This window comes from Diutina rugosa (assembly GCF_008704595.1).
Source record: "Diutina rugosa strain CBS 613 chromosome Unknown scaffold17_size212612, whole genome shotgun sequence".
Lineage (NCBI taxonomy): Eukaryota > Fungi > Ascomycota > Pichiomycetes > Serinales > Debaryomycetaceae > Diutina > Diutina rugosa.
The window spans coordinates 79,110-96,972 of NW_022995172.1; the positions used below are offsets into that span (position 1 = coordinate 79,110).

Genomic DNA, 17,863 nt, shown 5'->3' on the forward strand with positions numbered 1-17,863 from the left:
GGGTGGTTCGTTTATTTACACCTTGGTGGTTGCGGTACCCTAATGGTTATATGTATATGTGGAAATTTATTGTTTCCGTCTACGCGATGGCATCACCACCTTCGTCCTAAGGAATCTCAGGCGACTGTGATTCAGCCAATTTAAATGCTTCCACAGCAGCAATGGCCGCTGCCACCTCCTCCTCCTCAGTGAGTTTGGGAGCTTGCTCAACGGGAAGGGCATTTTCTTCTGTGTCTTCAACAGATGGTTGAAGCTCTTCTTCGTCGTCAACAACTTCGTCCTCATCCACTGGCTTGGGTTGAAGCTTTTCCCCCATCTTGTACACTTCACCGTCTTCGACGTAGGCCATCTTGACGTCAAATGCAAGCGATTGGTCGCGAATTACCGTCCGCATCTTCTTCATGAGAGCTAAATATTGCTCCTCGGTGAGGTCATCATCACCGCGAATCAAACAGGTTGATTCTTTAATCCAATCAAAAGACACGCCAGGCTCGGCAAGCTCATGTTCGATGCGTTGGTGAGAAATGCCAAAAAACACATCTTGCACGATAACCGCATTAAACGGAGCTTCCTCACGACGCTTTTTAAGCTCTTCAGCAGCAGCACGAGCCGCATCACGCTTTTCAATGGCTTCTGCGATTGTCAATTCAGGAGCCTTAGTGGAAGGTGTCAAACATACGACCACACTCTCACCGCCTTCCACAGCATGGGACTCTACGTAAAGCCCATAAGCTTTAGCAAGCTCACGAATAAATTTACGTTGCGGTGGGATTGCCAGCGGAGCAAACTCATGGACTTTGGTGACAAACGGTGACTCAGAGTCATCAGACGTTTCCTCAGTAGCTTCGGAAGTTGAGTTAGCTACGTCAGCAACACCATTTTCGTCGCCACCATTTTCAACAACCTCAATTTCAGTGGTAGTGTCTGCGTTCTTGGTAACGCCAACAAACTCTCTGATTGCCGCTTCTTGAAGATCACACCACCGTTTCTGCTTAGCATAGGTGGCCAACACAAACGATGAGTATACATCATCATTCTCCTCAGGTGATTGCCCCCCAAACATGGCATTTTTAAGTTCCTGAGCACGTTTGTGCTTAGCACAGTTATCGTCACAGGCAAGCGAGGCCAGCCAGATCGCCAGCGGGTTGGTTGCATTGGCCCCACACTTCACCTGTTGAGTAAACCGGCCACAGCCACAGCTGATCGTCACTGGAGCACCACAGGTGGCTTTGTCGCAGTCGGCCAGTACCTGAGGCTTCTGAGCATGGCACTTCAATTTACACCGGTGAGGACACGTTTGTCTGAGCTTATTGCAAGTGTAAAGACACTGCAGTGGATCGACGTGGGAGCCAACAGTACACTCGGGACTACAAGTACGACCACAGGGGTGGCCACACTTATCCTTTTCGGCACGACAAATGGTACCACAACTGACTCGTTCCTGAGAACACATCACTCCTTTCATGACGTGGAGACCACAATTGCATGGTTTTTCGATGAGGAAAGTACACTTGGGACAGTCGTTGGTCTCGTGACACTTATGGAACTCAGGGCGATGACCACAGGGTTTGGTACGAGTACAAGGGTGAGGACAGGGGGGAAGTTTAGTGCCGCATCGTACCGGTGCTTCCACCACCGTTTTGCCACAAGCACACACTAGATCCTCACTGGTCAGCTCATAGCACGTGGAACAAGCACCAGGATGACAAAGGGCTTCGCAATAGTGGTTGCCACATGGTTTCAACTGATTACATGGCTTAGTGCAAATGTGTACGGGTTCGATGGTCATGATATCGTTATCGCGAGAGCTTCTGATCCCTTGGCGACTAGCCTTTTTCCGCTCTCTTTCGCGGGCCAATGCTGACGGCTCCAGAGGACAGCACTCGCCGCGATGGTAGTGTTTGCGACAACTGAGCAAAGCGTCACACTTGTGGCGACACTTGGGTTGCATTCCCAGCTGAGCAAACGCACAGGGGACATCGTACTCTGAGCGTTGGCATTGGCATTTCAAGGTAATCACATCCACACACTGACACGGTCCTTGGTGGCACTGAGCTCGACAGGTGTGACCACAGCTAAGTTGTTTACCACAAACGTTATCACAGGTGGGCAACGGGTCAGTACACTTAACACGCGTGGCCATGACGTCGGTTTTGCCACAAGGGCAAGTGGTGATCATTGATGGGGAAGAAGGACAGGCACCGTCGGTCCATTCGAGCACTTGAGCACACAGTAAGTCCTCATAGTGGATACCACACTCATAGTATTTGCGGGTGGTATCGTTACAGCTGGTACCTGCTACCGAACCATCGGCACGACGTCGTAGCTGTTTGGCTGAACAAGAAATTTTGATATCCTTATGGTTGCCACAATAACAACCTACGGTAATTGGCGTTTTGCATTTGCCGCAGAAACCTTTATGACAATTTTTTCCACATGTGTGGCCCATATCACAGATCTTTGTCTCACAGATATCGTCACACTTCCACCCTTGGCGATAAGGAGTCATGAGACACGGCCATTGCCTAGTGTGGTTACCACAATGACAGGCCATGCTGGGACCCATAGCCCCGCACACGGGATGAGGACCAGGATGGCACATCAGCGAACACTGGTGGACACAGTTGGGTTGCTTATATTGACAAAGCATCCCACAAGAGAACGGTTGTAACTCGTTGACTTTAGGGTTCTTCACTCGCCCACACCAACAGGTAAACCGTTTGGGGATCTTAGTGGTGGAAGCAGTGTTACACGCCGGACATCTCCACTTTTTGGTACCACCAGCCGAGTCCTTAGTCGCCCATCCAGCAATACACTCAAGGTCATAGACACGGTAACAGTGCTGGCACGAGTAGATTTGCAGCTCGGGCCCAATCTCTCCGGTACAGATAAGACACACGTACTGAGAGTCAGTAATTTCGTGTAAGATAGTCTGCGCCAAGTCGGCCTCAATTATGGAGTCATCATCGGAGGAGTCTGAAGCGTCGTCATTTGACTGGTTTTCAAAGATCGACTCTTCCAAGGGTGACACCAGGTTGTTGTTCACCTCACCAGAGTCCACAGTAGCAGTTGCCACCTCTGGTTCGTCGTCATCGGGCGAGGACATTGATGGAATCTGGAAGCTCGACACACTCACCTAGGCGATGGCGGGTGCTTAGCTTATATGCAGGAGGCTAGCGGACTTCCACATACGCTATTGCCACCAAAACTCCAGTCCTTTCACTACAATGTGTATCTAATTTGTTTGTAAATTATCTATCCATTATCTATAAAACATGAGCGGTCGAAAGCCAACCAAAAAGAACATCATAAAGCAACCAACTAAAACCAGTTTAGAAAACGTCACCTTGGTCGAACATGGCGTCGGCCACCTTGATGAAACCGGCGATGTTGGCCCCCTTCAACAACGAAGGCAACCCGTCGGTCTTTTCGTTCGAGTACTTGACGGCGGTGTTGTAGCAGTTGTCGAAACAGGTGTACATGATGTTCTTGAGCTTGCTGTCGACTTCCTCGGCGGTCCATTGGACTCTTTGCGAGTTCTGGGCCATTTCCAAACCGGAGACGGCGACACCACCACAGTTGGCAGCCTTACCGGGGGCGTACCAGACACCGTTGGGTCTGTTGGCTTCGAAGACGTCGATGGCCTCCTTGGTCGAACCCATGTTGGAACCTTCGGCGATGAACTTGCAGCCAGCGTCGACGAGGGCCTTGGCTTCTTCACCCGAGATTTCGTTTTGGGTGGCCGAGGGCAAGGCGACGTCGACGGCACCAACGTGTTCCCAGGGTCTAGCGCCAGCGATGTATTCGACGCCTTGGAAGTAGTCGGCGTTGTCCTTGGCGATTTGTTCAAGCGACTTGAACTTGAGCTTGGAGTCGGCGATGATTCTCACTTGACCGGCGTTGACGTTGTCGGGGAAGATCAAGGTACCCCTGGAGTCCGAAAGCGACACAACGATCCCGCCGAGTTCAATAACCTTCAACGCGGCGTATTGGGCGACGTTACCCGAACCGGAGATGGCGACTCTCTTGTCCTTGAACGATTCCTTGCCTTGCGAGGCCTTTTCAATCATCTTTTCCACGTAGTAGACGACACCGTAACCGGTGGCTTCGGGTCTGATCAACGAACCACCAAACAGCAAACCCTTACCGGTAAGGATACCGGTGAAGTTGTTTTGCATCGCCTTGTAGGCACCGAAGAGGAACCCAATTTCACGGCCACCCACACCAATGTCACCGGCGGGGACGTCAGTGTCGGCACCAATGTATCTCGAAAGGCCTCTCATGAAAGCAAAGCAGAATCTGCGGATCTCGGCGTCGGATCTGCCCTTGGGGTCAAAGTCACAACCACCTTTACCACCACCCATCAGCAACCCGGTCAAGGCGTTCTTGAAGATTTGTTCGAAACCAAGGAACTTGAGGATCGACAAGTTGACCGAAGGGTGGAATCTCAAACCCCCCTTGTAAGGACCAAGGGCCGAGTTGAATTGCACTCTGTACCCGTTGTTGACCTCGATCTCACCCTTGTCGTTTTCCCAAGCAACTCTAAATTGAATCACTCTTTCGGGGACCGACACCACGGGGATGACCTTCTTGTACTCGGGGTTCTCCTGGAAGAGGGTCGAGTCTTCGACGGCCGACACCAATTCGTCGTAAGCTTGTTGAAATTCGGGTTCGTGAGGCAAAACCATTGTGAGAAATTACTGGGGGGGCTACTGAGCGGCTGGGGTAGCTTATATAGCTTCGATGAGCTCCGGAACTATCCTGGCATCGTCCTGCACCTGGATTATGCACCGTCAAATCTCTAGCCAATAGAACTACCTGATCTCCATGCGCCCTGCGCATTACTGTTATCGCAGCCAAATGACTGGAGGCAGGCCCCAGTGGCGAGTGGGGCCAATCGCGCCGGTAACGGCTTTGTCGCTAGCAAATCAGCCCCGGTGTTAAGCGGGGCCACCGGGGTTCCGCTCAATCAGGTCGTCTACGGGCCTCGAGACCACCCCGTCGCCTCTCGCTTAGCCTCCCAGGGTCCTCGCGGTAGTAAAAGCCGGCGCATTTGTTTTTCGGCGATTTCCATGACGTTGCTGACAGCGTTCTCGGCGTGTCCCGGTGCCGAGTCAACGCTGTCTCGCGTCTGGGGCCGTGCGGAGAGTGCCAAACAAATGTGGTTTCACGTCACTTGACGCTGGTCAACGTCTGGGGCATGTTCTCCCTGTCGAGGCGGGTGTGTCGAGCAGGTGTCGGAGTATATATATATACCGATTTACGTCTATCTTTCAGAGCAAGGCTAAGATCCTTTTTGTTTTCTGATAAAGGTTTACGGGATCGTGTGGGGCAGTCAGGGTGACACTATAGGCAGATCCTTCTTATCAGTGTAAATGCGGCACTTCGATTGATAGCTACGATATCAGCTTAGTTCCGAAAATGTCCGAAAGTGCGGTGTTGTTAGTGCGTGAACATGAATAAATCCAAGATTGCGCCACTCACTCGTGTTCTGATAAAGCCCCGCACACCGAGTGAAGATGCTATAGTATTTTTCTTTTGGCTTCGTCGCTTAAGTTTCTTTTTTTGGGGGACCATGGTCATCGTTCGCGGAAACTAACAGAGGTCAGGGTTTCGGGGTCATGCTGCACACTGTAGGCTTGAGGGTCCTGGTGACGCTTCCCGAGCTCGGTTCCGGAAAAAACCACCACGTGACGTGAGTCATGATGATTCAGCTCCGAGCCTACTGAAAGTACCCGATCTAGACACAAAGTATCGACGCCAAATCACCATGTAAGCTGAGATTAAGTACGGGACAACAGCAGCAACTCTTCCCTAGCACGACTAAGTTGTAATTGCGCCATAAATCACTCGGCAAATGCTACCACCTTACCTCCGGGAATACCCATAGTGGTGAATGCGCCTACCGAGCCCACCTACACCACTAAGTGCACTAAGTGCAGGTAGCGCTGATGGTAACCGCGGTAATGTTACACTGCGGGAGGCCACGTCTCATAATGAGACGCTTTGTTACCGCGCTGACGTAAACTTCATAGATTTGATAAATACCCTAAATAATCGTCCTCAGGGTAATCATGCAATTCATTAGCGTCAGTGGTGTCAATCACCAATTTCGAGCACAGGTGAGGATTGGCCCATCTTGAGGAAGTGTGTGTCAACAGTTTCAATTGGGATTCAAACCTCACAGTACTGGATATGCTACACTCTTACATCAAGCTTGCTTCAACTCCATTCATCAGTGGAAACCTGCTTCCTTTCAAACCCACCTTGGTGGTGATTCTCACCTCCAATTGTGGAATTGCGCTTAATCAACCTCTGATCTTCACTTGAAACACTCATTCTCCCTTCATGATCCCCTCATCATCTCATTTCTTCCCCATCTTTTACCGTTTTGCCAACGTTTAAAAAACCTTAACTAGGTCCTCTCCCAACATCGCGCGCGCCGATCTCTTCGCGCTGTTCGCACAAAGTGTCCCATCTCGACCCCTACCCACCACATGGACAACCGGCGGGTGTTTTCGCAACTGAATAGCCGGCGGTCGTCGCTGCTGGGGCTCTTCTCCACCGTTAAGCGGATCTTCAGTCGGCTGGGATCGGTAGAGCCCCAGGCGGACCCGGCCCCGCCCACCACCACCGAAGCGCAATCATCAACGAGACGCTACTCGGCGCTGACCTCCCACATCTACCCCTCAAAACCCCAAGTGGAAACCGTGCCGGGCACGTTTGACACCACCCCCCGCAAACGTAAACACCCCGAAGGCAGCTTGCCCCTCCCTTCATCGGCGAAGCGGGCTCATCGGATATCGCTGTCGACGGTGTTGGGTACGCCCCGAACGACGGTGTTATCGCGCCGACCTCTGCAAGTGCTGACTCCCGATTATACCCCGCAGTACCACAATGTCTCGAACACGCTGATGGGGCTGGTGCGGCGGGTGTACCAGTTCCTGGGGTTACCGCTGCCCTATCAGACGCGTATTCGTCCGCCTAAGTCGCTGAAAGTAACCAAACGGCCTCACGACGTGTCGAGAGGCACTTTGGCTCTGGCTAACCTGACTTTCGATGCCCTGATGCTCTCGCACCTGGTGCTTGCAAACAAACCTCTGGGGCCCAAGTCCAAAACGTATAAGGCGTTGGAGTCGATTTTGGACTCTCAAGGCTCGTCTGACCCGTTGGCCCAATCGCTGCCGATGCGCCTCAATAACTCTGCTACAGCCCCTACCGCCAAATCTAATGGGTTCGGCAATCCTCACGCCGCTCATGGTGGAGCTCGTCGTAAGATTTCGGCCGCTGACGTCGCTAAGTCTCAACCGGCAACGCAACCACTGACGATGAAGACACAACCATCGACGACGCAGCAACAGCCAACCCAACCGCTGCCGCTTCCCTCTACTGCTCAGAATGAGTCAAGTAAGGCGACTAGCCTGCTGCTGCTGCAGTTCAACTTCGGCCCCATCCAATCGGTGCCATTGCATTCGAATGCCCTGGAGGCAAATCCCAAGCCAGCTTCGGTGGCATCTGCTCCTTCTTTCGCCGCCCAGAAGAGTAATGGCAGTACTGCTGAGAAACCCGCTGGGTTGTCATTTGCCTCGAGCACTGCGTCTGCCTCTGCTGCTCCTTCTAAGCCTGCCGCCCCCAATTTTTCATTTGCTCTGCTGACGACATCATCTTCAAACAGCACAACTCAACCGAAGCCGGCGACCTCGCTTTTCGGTAATACGGGCAAGGCCAACGAGCCGGTGGCATCGGTGTTCCCGTCAACGGCGAAGGCCGCTTCCCCCAAACAATCACCACCTCAACCAGCATTTTCGATGGGCGCGGCTAACGGGAAGCCTGCTGCTGCTGCTGCCCCGTCGGCGCCCCAATCAGCCACCCTGGCGGCTGGCCTTACCACCTCTGCCGCGACGCAGTTCAGCTTCAACATCCCGAAAATCTCGGCCGAAATCGACGAAAACGCGGTAGCATCGGCGCCCCAGTATGGTTTCCCCATCAAATCATCTGATACCAGCATCTAAGCCGTCGATAGGGGGTGTCGAAATTAAACAGAGCACTGGTCTTCAAATGCGCACCAACCGCGATGAATTGTCCCCGATTTTTCATCATCAAACATTTTATACGCTATGTAATATTTTAGCTATCTAATCGAGATACATATTCGTGACTTTAGTCCGAAATTCATTCTGACTTCACCAATGTTGATTTTTCTTCGTGTGGTTACCCTCGCTCGTTTACGTCGTACCTGCTGAAAAAAACCTCAACCTACCGATTACCCCATGTCCGTGTTACTCGTTGGCGGGGCCGGTTTCCTCGGTCTCCACCTTGTCGAACAGTTCTCCCGACACTGTCCCGACATGAAGCTCACGGTGTTTGACGTCCGCCCCATCCCCGACCAGATTTCGTCGTATTTTTCCTTCCTGCCATCGGAGATCGACTTTTTCAAAGGCGACTTGACCAGCGAAGAAAGCATCCGCGAGGCCATCACCAAGACCAAATGCAACGTCATCGTTCACTCGGCGCTGCCAATGCACGGGTTGGCTCAGGAGATCTACGAGAAGGTCAACGTCGAAGGTACCAACACCCTCTTACGCGTCGCGAAGGAAATGGAAGTGCCCAATTTCGTGTACACGTCGTCGGCAGGGGTCATTTTCAACGGTCAAGACGTTTACAACGCTGACGAGTCGTGGCCTTACCCTCAAGTCCACATGGACGGCTACAACGAGACTAAGGCCACCGCCGAAACTGCGGTGATGAAGGCTAACGCCCCCGGTTTCAGAACCGTGTGTTTGCGTCCCGCGGGGATCTTTGGTCCCGGTGACCGTCAGCTTGTGCCTGGTCTCCGGGCTACCGCTCGTAACGGGCAATCTAAGTACCAGCTCGGTGACAACAACAACTTGTTTGATTGGACTTACGTCGGCAATGTGGCTGATGCCCATGTGCTTGCCACGCAAAAGCTTTTATATGGCACCGTTGAGGAAATCGAAGCGATTGCTGGTGAGACGTTCTTTATTACCAACGATGCCCCGACTTACTTCTGGACGCTTGCTCGTACGGTGTGGAAACAAGACGGTGTGGTTGACAAGAGCTATATCAAGTTGTCTCGCCCCGTGGCGATCGGTTTGGGTTACGTTTCCGAAGCCGTTTCTAAGATGCTTGGGAAGGAGCCGGGTATTACTCCCTTCCGAGTGAAAGTGGTGTGCGCTAATCGTTACCACGACATCACCAAAGCTAAGACCCTTTTGGGCTACAAACCTGCGGTGGACTTGGAACAGGGTATCAAGTACACTTTGGAATGGATGAATGAGAGCTCTACTTAAGCGTTCATGAATAGGGTTCATTAGTCATTAAATAATGCATAGGTTAGGGATAGAGTTCGGTGAACTTGCGCTTCAAACTGCCACCACAGCTACATTTGAGCGGAGCATACACTTGCGGGTGGCTCATGTCTTTCAATTTTTGGCGTTTGGCCCGGGGAGCGTTGCCTATATTTTTGACACATCGCCCACAATAGGTGTGGCCGCATTTGGCAGCGAACACTCGTTTGGAAAGCTCACAATCAGTTTCGGTAAGCGTTATCAGGCAAAACCAGGGAGCCAACACTCCGTACTCGGTCTGGTACTCGTCGAGCTTGGCGTTATATCGAGGGTCGGTGCGGAACCCATCGGGGATACCCTCTCTAAGACGAACGCCGCAGAGCTCACATACTGTAATGTCATTTGGTGAGAGATCGTTGGTATACTTTTGTTTATCCTCGTGTTCAGCAACCTCTCGCTTCAGCTGGATTGTTTTCAAATTGAACACTTTCTCCTTTTCAAAGCGTTCATCGACGGCTCGGTCGTTGTCGCGTTCGATCCGGCGCATGATCAGTTCCTCGATCTCGTTATCGTCGCCACCAAACAACATTCCTCTGCCTTGCATTATCGCCATCATATTGAATCCGTGGTCAACGTGGATACCGCCTAAGCGTTCGATGAAGCTTCTGAATGACGCCAGGTCGACTAGCCGTTCCGGCGGTCGGGGGAACTGTGGTGGAGGTGGTGGCGTCAACCGCGGTCTCTCATCGATGATCTGTACCTCCGCGTCACTGGGACGTCTCTGGGACGTAGTACTTGTTCTCAGTACCCGGTGGCGACGAAGGCCTCGAGCTCCCAGGTCCGCGGGCACGCGGCGGCGAAGTCCTTGCGGCCGGCGAGTTCGTCTGATCTCCTCCACATCGTCTGAAGCGGGCGTACTCACTTCGGCCACGATCTCCAAGCTGTCGTCTTCGTCGCCCAGCGACACATCATATATTGGGGTCGGCCGCCGGGACTCGTCTAGCAGTGCTGAGACTGAACTCCTGCGCTCCATACCCAGTGGCACTTGAACGCATTCGCAGTGCGAATCGATGGCTAGATTGCACCTGCGCAATAAACACGAAATGTTATCGTTGAGAATCGACCCGTGCGCGGCTTCACTAAAAGAAACCCGGGTGTGCCCAGCAAATGTGTGTCCGGTGATGGTTGCGAGATGTGTGACAATGACCTCATTCTGGCGTGGGTGTTGCTACGGTATCGTCATCAAAGTGACGTATGTTACTGCTTAAAGTGACGTTTTCGGTATCCTTAGCCCAATTAGAACCTGCCCTCAGTGGCAACAGAGCCAACAACGTGTGTATTTTTTTCGTACCTATAACATTCTCGTAGAAGTTTGGTGAAGGAATGTGTAAGACGTAATGGCACCTATGAAACATCCACCGCACATGTTAAATTCCACATACGGGCGGCGCGCTCTCGGTGGCCAGGCACGTTCCGAGATTACCAATTAGTAGTGACTGAATTGGGTATCTGATTCTAACGTACATACTATTTCAAACTATAGTTGGACTAAGTGTACCGGTACACTTCGGTCTTGTAGGCGTGTCTGGAAAAGGGGTTGCGATTCTTCAGCACCACCGTAGCCGTGTCTCTCCAGGAGGGGGGCATGAGGGAGCGGTCGCTGTGGTAATCCCAGCTCGATGGACGTAGTTTCCGCATCGTTCGCTTGATCCCGTATGGTTGTTGGTAGCGAGACCCCATCCCGTAGCCGAAATATGGGTCGTAGCCGAATTCAAGCTGGTACCATCGTAAGGCGAGGGCAGCGACAATGACAAGTATTATCATGATATCTGACATATTTGGTGAGAAAGGAAAGTGAAGTTAGAGAAAACAGAACCAGAATTTACCCAGCGTTTTATATTTTCCCAGGGGGCCCGGCGACATGCTTGTTGTTCGGGGTCATGGCGGTTGGGCGTGATCGCCGTTTGTGGGTATCGCCGTGACATCATTGCGCGCGTAACCTTTCCAAAACCATTTCTCTCAGGGCAAATCTACCAGATCTTGAAGATGCGCCGCTGAGTGATAGAGCAAAAGCAATCGCGGGCTGACTGTGGTGGAGGTAGTCACGCACCGGCAATTTAGCTTGTGCAATGGGGACTTTTGCTACTCACTACTAGTGGTTCTACATTTCCTGTTGTGTCCTTAAATTTTTATCACTCCTTACATTCAAGATGCCACCGGCATGCATCGGGAGTGGACCCTGTGGAAAGACGGTTAGCAACCGCGACTGTAGGGCCACTGCGTTTTCATTGGTAGATGGTATTTGCGAGCCGCAACCCGTCACGCACTAGACGTGGTGAATGACTCGTGGGAAGAAGCGACTGATTGATATCTTACCCCGCCGGCATCTACACCGTGTCACCCCAAGATGATGTTCTCGTATATGTAAATCATCCACAAATCCACCGAAGAAAATCGTTGGTCGCGATAACGCTCACGTGAACTAAGTCATGGGCAATCGGGAAATTGCGCCCGAGAAATAGGTAGAGGTTCTGCATGCGCCTGGGCCTAAAAGGATTGCAGTGGGCGTCGTGCCTCCCCCTAAGCATTTTCAAGCACTGGTTAGCCAATCTCTGCCGGTAACTTCCGAGGATTGCTGAACCGTAAACCAAAACCATTACTTACAAAGACGCACGTGTAGCAATCTTTAACCGATACTCGATCCCGTTTACGGCAGTGGAATAGGCTCGATAAAAATTGAGTACTATGTAGCGGTTGCCTAGTACAACTCCAGTAAAAGTTTCGCGAGATGTGAGATCGGCGTAAATTGCCGTATGATGTGAGGCACACCTGTGGGAATGAGGCATGGTTCGATCGGCTCATGCCCTTGCCGCTTTGAGCCACAGCGTCAAGTAAGTCTAGAACCCCATGGGAAAAGGGGAATGTGCAGAATGATGACGTTTACTGTTTGTCTGGTTACAGTTATACAAGTGTGAAATCACAAGATTATTGGCCCTTGGCGATTTTGAGCCGGTCGTACATGTCGTGGATCTTTTTCGATGGCACCAGCGCTGGCCAATAGAGGCCGGCGTAACTCCAAAGATGGTTAAGCAACTTCTCCCGTTCAGGGGCAGGCGTCTTATTGGTGTGGACCTCGATGAATCGTCCGATCTTGAGGAGCTCTTCCTTCAACACCTTGGCCCACTCGGCCTTATCGTACCCGACATTGCCGCGATGCAATTTCATCAAACTCTTCAGTACCGGCTTGAGGGTGGCCTTGCATTCGGCTTCGTCCATCAGCTCGTACTCCAAGTCTTCGCTGGCCTGCTTTTTAGCGGCGGCCTTCGGCGCCTTAGGCTTAGCTGCCAGGGCCGGCTTGGCCTTAGGCTTAGTAGGCTTCTCGCGAGCTGATGGTGGCGGCGGTGGTGCGGGTGACAGCGACTTCGCCGGCGCCCGTTTCCGCTTCTTGGCCAGGGCTCCGTTGGTCGCCGGGGCCCCGGAGTCGTCTCCCTTCAAAAGCGTGAATAAATAATCAACTCTCCTGTTAAGGTGCACACTCAGAGGTACCTTTCTTTCTTGTTTGGTTTCTTCAACACCTTCCTTGTTCTTCTCCACCTTTTCGTAGGTTTCGTTTTCTAAGAAAAGCTTGCGTTGAAGCCCCAACACGGGGTCATCCCGAATCTGAGCCCATTGGCCATAACCCCATTTGTATACCCCGGCAAGAAGCATGGCATCGTCGGTAGCATCCCATTCACACAGCCAAGCCTGCACACCCTTCGGAGCACGAGGAAGTCTAAACTCGGTAGGCTTTTCCGCTTTCTTAACCATTTGCAGTAACACTTTCATGTCACCGGGACGATTAAGGATGATTTCGGCATTCAAATTCTTGACACCTTGGAACTCAAACAAAACCGCCTTCTTCTCCTTCTTCTTTGCCTGCCAGAGCAGAGTAGGGTTTTCTGCCAGCAGTTGTTGTTGAGCCAACTCCTCGAATGCCTTTGCCCTCCGCACTTTTTCCTCGTGCACAAGCTTACGGGCCATGTCACAGAGCTCTTGGTACGCCAGTTTGATGAGCACGGGGTTTTTCGCCGGAATGGCACCTTCCTCAATGAGCAGCTCCCACTTGCCTGTGAGATCGCCAACACGTAAAATGGCTTTGTAGATTGCTCTGACATCTTTCTCGGTGAGTTGATGGTTGATAGCCTTTTGCGAACGCTTGGGTTTGGTATCCTCAATGTCGTCATCCGTGTCGAATGAAGGAGCCTTGGTGGCCGCCCGTCGTTTAGAGTACATGGCAATTTGTTCCTTCAAGTAAATTTCATCCGCCTTGGCCTTCTCATCTTCCTTGAGCTTGGCCAATTCTTCGGCAGGAATGATATCATCCCAATCAATATCAGCCTTGTAGTCAGTAACTTCGAATTGCTTGAGGAACTCTTCCGAACCAAGGTTCCGACCAGCTTCAGCAATATCGGGAGTGGTGTCGTGGTCTTCGGCTCGTGAAAGCACATCATCCAAATTCAAATTCTCCAACTTGTTCTGGTTGGAATTGTCGCTAAACATAGTGTTAGCACCGAACTTAAGAATGTTCAGCAATTCACCGGTCAGTGGATCGGCCGCAGTCTTGAGCTTAGGATCTTGGATACCCAAAGAGATAATCGCGTACTCCAAAATCATCTTTTTGCGGGCCCGTTCAAGAATCTGTTCTTCAACGGTGTCCTTGGAAACAAAACGGTACACACTCACGTGCTTCTTTTGCCCAATACGGTGAGCTCTAGCCATTGCCTGCAAATCAGCTTGGGGGTTCCAGTCGGAATCAAAGATAATGACGGTGTCAGCGGTCATCAAATTGATACCTAAACCACCAGCACGTGTCGACAACAAAAATACAAAGTCCTTCGAGTCAGGCGCATTAAAGTGGTCAATGGAGATTCTCCGTTGCGCCAGCGGAATCAGCCCATCGAGACGCTGGAAGTGGTAACCCTTGATTTGCAAGTAATCACCCAAAATGTCCAACATTCTCACCAGCTGCGAGAAAATAAGTACACGGTGGCCTTCCTTCTTGAGTCGGGTCAACAACTGTTCGAGTAACACCATCTTCCCCAGTGACATGATCAAACCTTTAAGAACGTTTTCCCGTGACACTTGAGCAGTGTTGATACCTTGTCGAGTCAACACGTGGTTTTCGGCCCCATCAAATAAGTAAGGGTGGTTCAGAGCTTTCTTGAGTTCGGCCATGACGTTAAGCAACGATACCTGCAGCTGACCGGTAGCCAGAAGGGCACCATAGTTCTTGGTGATGATGTTCTTGTAGTATTCTGTTTGAACATCCAGCAACTCGACACGCAAAATCTTTTCCAGCTTCAGCGGCAACAGCTTTTCGACATCCTTCTTAAGACGTCTCAAGATGAAAGGCTTGATCTTGTCTTGGATCCCCTTGATCAAACGTTCCTGCTCATCATTGGGTGTGGTCTCAAAATCGATCTCTTCGGCCATATGGCGGTCGAAAATCTTCCCGGGCATCAAGAAGTCACAAAGAGCCACCAATTCCTTGATGTTGTTTTGCAAAGGCGTACCAGTGATGAGCAAGCGATTAGCCACCTTGAACAGCGACAAAGCCTCATACAACGACAGTTCGGCGTTCTTCAACCGATGAGCTTCATCAACTGCCAAAAACTGCCACTTTATCAGACCCAACTCCGCTCTGTCCTTCAAGATGTACTCGTAAGTCGTTAACAACACATTAAACTTGGGCTTTTTGGTACCGTTGACGTACCATTCGTAGTCACGAATCGTTTGACGAGCTTCGGTGTTACCCAAGTAGTAAATGACATTGACGTCAGGAGACCACTTCTCGAAAGTTTCTTGCCAGGCATTAATAGTTGACAATGGCACCACAACAAGGTGAGGTCCGAATTGACGACGAAGATAAATAAGCCACAGCAAAAACGCAACTGTTTGCACGGTCTTACCCAACCCCATTTCATCGGCTAAAATCCCATTTTCATTACGCAGCCACAAGAACGCCATCCAGTTGAGACCAGTGAGTTGAAAATCCTTGAGTTCACCATTCTTGATTTGCAGTGGTTGCTTGGTAAGCTTCTCGAATTGAGGCCGGTCTTTCGCGTAATTGCTCAGGTTAGCCGGCAACACTTTCAGCCGGAGCCTCAGTTGGAATTGAGCGACTTCCTCGGGAGCCAAGTTGGCAATTTCCTCGGCGTCCTCCCACAGACATTCGTCGTAGTAAAGACGTTTCCATTTGCACAAGTATTGGAGACCCAGTTCGTCACGCTTAGAGTCAACGATGCGCTCGACTTTAGTGTATTCCTCCTGCTCATCACGTACCCGTTCTCTCTCCAAGTTCATGGTCTCGAGATCTTCCTTGGTAGTGCTGGGGTCTTCACGGATTTCCCGATCAAGCACGATGTATTGCTTGATATAGTTGTCAACACGACGCCACCCTTTATATTCTTTCAACGTAGAATATTGCTCCCAAGTGTTATGTAAATGCAGGGCATCCAGCCACTTAATCTTGAAGAGGTAGTCAACCTTAGGGTCACCAGTTTCTTCGGTATGGTCAGGATGCGGCTTGTGGTCTAAGACTTGTTCTATTTTGCGCTCGTCCTCATCGGGGTACTCATATGTGTAAGTGACTTCGTCTTCCTCCAGGGCTTGCAAATCTTCGTCATCATACTCATCAAGGTACAGCACCAGTTTGTTATTGTTACGGCTCAGAAACCGGATCTCGGCTGGGATAGCCGGAGTTGTCAGCTTAGATTTAGCCCGCGGCGTCGACCGCTTGACGCGTGCCCGCTTCGGCTTTTTCCCCACATAAAAATCGTCGTCGTCATTCTCCAGATCCTCGGGCTCATCGTCGACCGCCATGCCATCATCTTCATCTGATTCTTCATTGAACAGCTCCTCCTCCAGGTAATCGAGCTCGACTCTTTTCCGACGTTTACGCGTGGGCAACTCATCGTCGTCCGCGTCGTCATCGTCGTCGGAAAACGTCATCAGCGTGTTGGGAGCCGCCTGCCGGCGTTCTCTCCCACTCCGCCGAAGCCCATAGAGCTCAGGGTTCGCCTCGACGTCTTCGGGGAGGTCGAGCTTCATGGTGAAGAGACGTGAATGTGCTGAGGAAAAACTTTTGCCAACGGTGCAGGACGGTTGTTGGGGAGGACTACGAAGGGTTGGGGTGGTAAAGGATTGTTTATTGGCAGTTGTACGTACGAGAGACCAGCGATTATTCGCATAGGTCAACTTTTTGATGATGTTGAGTAACTTGTATTGTATCCCAATGGGGTTGTATAGTAGTTATCTGGGGTGGTGTGATGTAGTAGTGTATCTGTTGAATGTCTGAGGCAAAAACTGTATCATATTAGTAGATGTCATTCCGGTACGACATTGAAGACTCCAAAGCCTTCAAGATTGTTGTGAAAAATCCTCTCGAGCCGGTTGCTGGTTATAGTGCCAGCGTGTATAAGGCAAGGACTCACTCGCTGAAGCCAGTTGAGTACACATATCCAGCTTTTGTCTCTGTGATTTCGCGCCCCGTAGCCTTCCACTGGTTGAGAACCAACTGGCACTCCACCATTGGAAAAAACACAGGAGCATCTGTTCACACACGCTGAGAGACCTGTTCGACTTATTCTGACGTTTCGTTCAACACCGGAATAACATTGACAAGATTTAGGTGAACCTAAATGTCGTATATCAGCGTTCTTTGAAGCTCATATTGATGCCGGCAATGACTACCATAGTAGCCCCGAGATTCGGAAGCCCGTTCGTAAACCCATACATGATGCAAAAACTGAAGATTTACATCAAGAACCACTGGCTGTGGCCCCCTAGTAAAACCGACTCAGCTCAATAAGCAACAGCCAAAAGAGATCACAAAGAAGCTTCCAAAATCAGTCAAGGTCAAGTGGTTAAAGCCACTAAAAGCTTTGGATTGGAAAAGATGTCATTCTTGAAAGCGACCACACAACATGCCCATCAAAGCATCAACACAACAACGTGTTTTATAGTTCACCAGTAGCAGCGGATAACTCGATGCAATGGTCAATGCAAACCTTTTTACAACACTGCGATTGTAAAAATAACAGTTTTTGTCATGATCAAAAGTCCTCAAGCTAGCACTAACGTGTTAACCATGTTATATGGGGAGTGTGCCGAGGAGAGCAAATTTTTTTTGCGGACGAGGGCAAATTCTCGAGATTACCTTGTCTGCAGGACGTTCATTTGAAGAAACAACGCCACGGGGCCTCAGTGTCACATGTACCATAAGCCAACTTATAATCCTGTCAACACTTCCCCCAACATGGTCGTGTGACTCTCTTTAGTAAAATACTTTGCGTTCTGAACGTATTTACTGACACGTTACATTCGATGCAGAGACCGCAAATAAGACATCGTTTGTTATTCTTGCGCCTCGTAACACGTATATCTAGAAAGGTCATGACCTGACGGGTATGTCCAAAAGTATTCTAATCGAAGACGTATAGAAGGTCTATTTGCAATGGTAATCTACGTTGGCCTGAGTAAACCTACAAAATTAAATTCATCAATTTTATAGAAAG

The 17,863-nt window shown here is 50.7% G+C and overlaps 7 protein-coding genes across 7 annotated transcripts; 2 read left to right on the forward strand and 5 right to left on the reverse strand. All coding sequences in view use genetic code 12, as the record gives it.

Annotated features, from left to right (window-relative positions):
* Positions 1-106: 106 nt before the first annotated feature.
* DIURU_004225 (uncharacterized protein) lies at positions 107-3,106 on the reverse strand (the record flags this gene model as incomplete). The annotated part of the gene is made up of 1 exon (XM_034157075.1): positions 107-3,106. The coding sequence occupies one exon, from the start codon at positions 3,104-3,106 to the stop codon at positions 107-109; it is 3,000 nt and encodes a 999-aa protein (XP_034010959.1).
* A 226-nt stretch (positions 3,107-3,332) lies between these two features.
* Positions 3,333-4,688, reverse strand: GDH3 (glutamate dehydrogenase (NADP(+)); the record flags this gene model as incomplete). Its single annotated transcript, XM_034157076.1, has 1 exon — positions 3,333-4,688. The coding sequence occupies one exon, from the start codon at positions 4,686-4,688 to the stop codon at positions 3,333-3,335; it is 1,356 nt and encodes a 451-aa protein (XP_034010960.1).
* Positions 4,689-6,497: 1,809 nt separating this feature from the next.
* On the forward strand, positions 6,498-8,012 carry DIURU_004227 (uncharacterized protein; the record flags this gene model as incomplete). Its single annotated transcript, XM_034157077.1, has 1 exon — positions 6,498-8,012. One exon carries the CDS (start codon positions 6,498-6,500, stop codon positions 8,010-8,012), a length of 1,515 nt encoding a protein of 504 aa, XP_034010961.1.
* Positions 8,013-8,270: 258 nt separating this feature from the next.
* On the forward strand, positions 8,271-9,311 carry ERG26 (sterol-4-alpha-carboxylate 3-dehydrogenase (decarboxylating); the record flags this gene model as incomplete). Its single annotated transcript, XM_034157078.1, has 1 exon — positions 8,271-9,311. The coding sequence occupies one exon, from the start codon at positions 8,271-8,273 to the stop codon at positions 9,309-9,311; it is 1,041 nt and encodes a 346-aa protein (XP_034010962.1).
* Positions 9,312-9,354: 43 nt separating this feature from the next.
* HEX3 (SUMO-targeted ubiquitin ligase complex subunit) lies at positions 9,355-10,341 on the reverse strand (the record flags this gene model as incomplete). Its single annotated transcript, XM_034157079.1, has 1 exon — positions 9,355-10,341. The coding sequence occupies one exon, from the start codon at positions 10,339-10,341 to the stop codon at positions 9,355-9,357; it is 987 nt and encodes a 328-aa protein (XP_034010963.1).
* Positions 10,342-10,856: 515 nt separating this feature from the next.
* Positions 10,857-11,144, reverse strand: DIURU_004230 (uncharacterized protein; the record flags this gene model as incomplete). The annotated part of the gene is made up of 1 exon (XM_034157081.1): positions 10,857-11,144. The coding sequence occupies one exon, from the start codon at positions 11,142-11,144 to the stop codon at positions 10,857-10,859; it is 288 nt and encodes a 95-aa protein (XP_034010964.1).
* Positions 11,145-12,293: 1,149 nt separating this feature from the next.
* Positions 12,294-16,397, reverse strand: DIURU_004231 (chromatin-remodeling ATPase; the record flags this gene model as incomplete). Its single annotated transcript, XM_034157082.1, has 1 exon — positions 12,294-16,397. The coding sequence occupies one exon, from the start codon at positions 16,395-16,397 to the stop codon at positions 12,294-12,296; it is 4,104 nt and encodes a 1,367-aa protein (XP_034010965.1).
* Between the last annotated feature and the right edge of the window lie 1,466 nt (positions 16,398-17,863).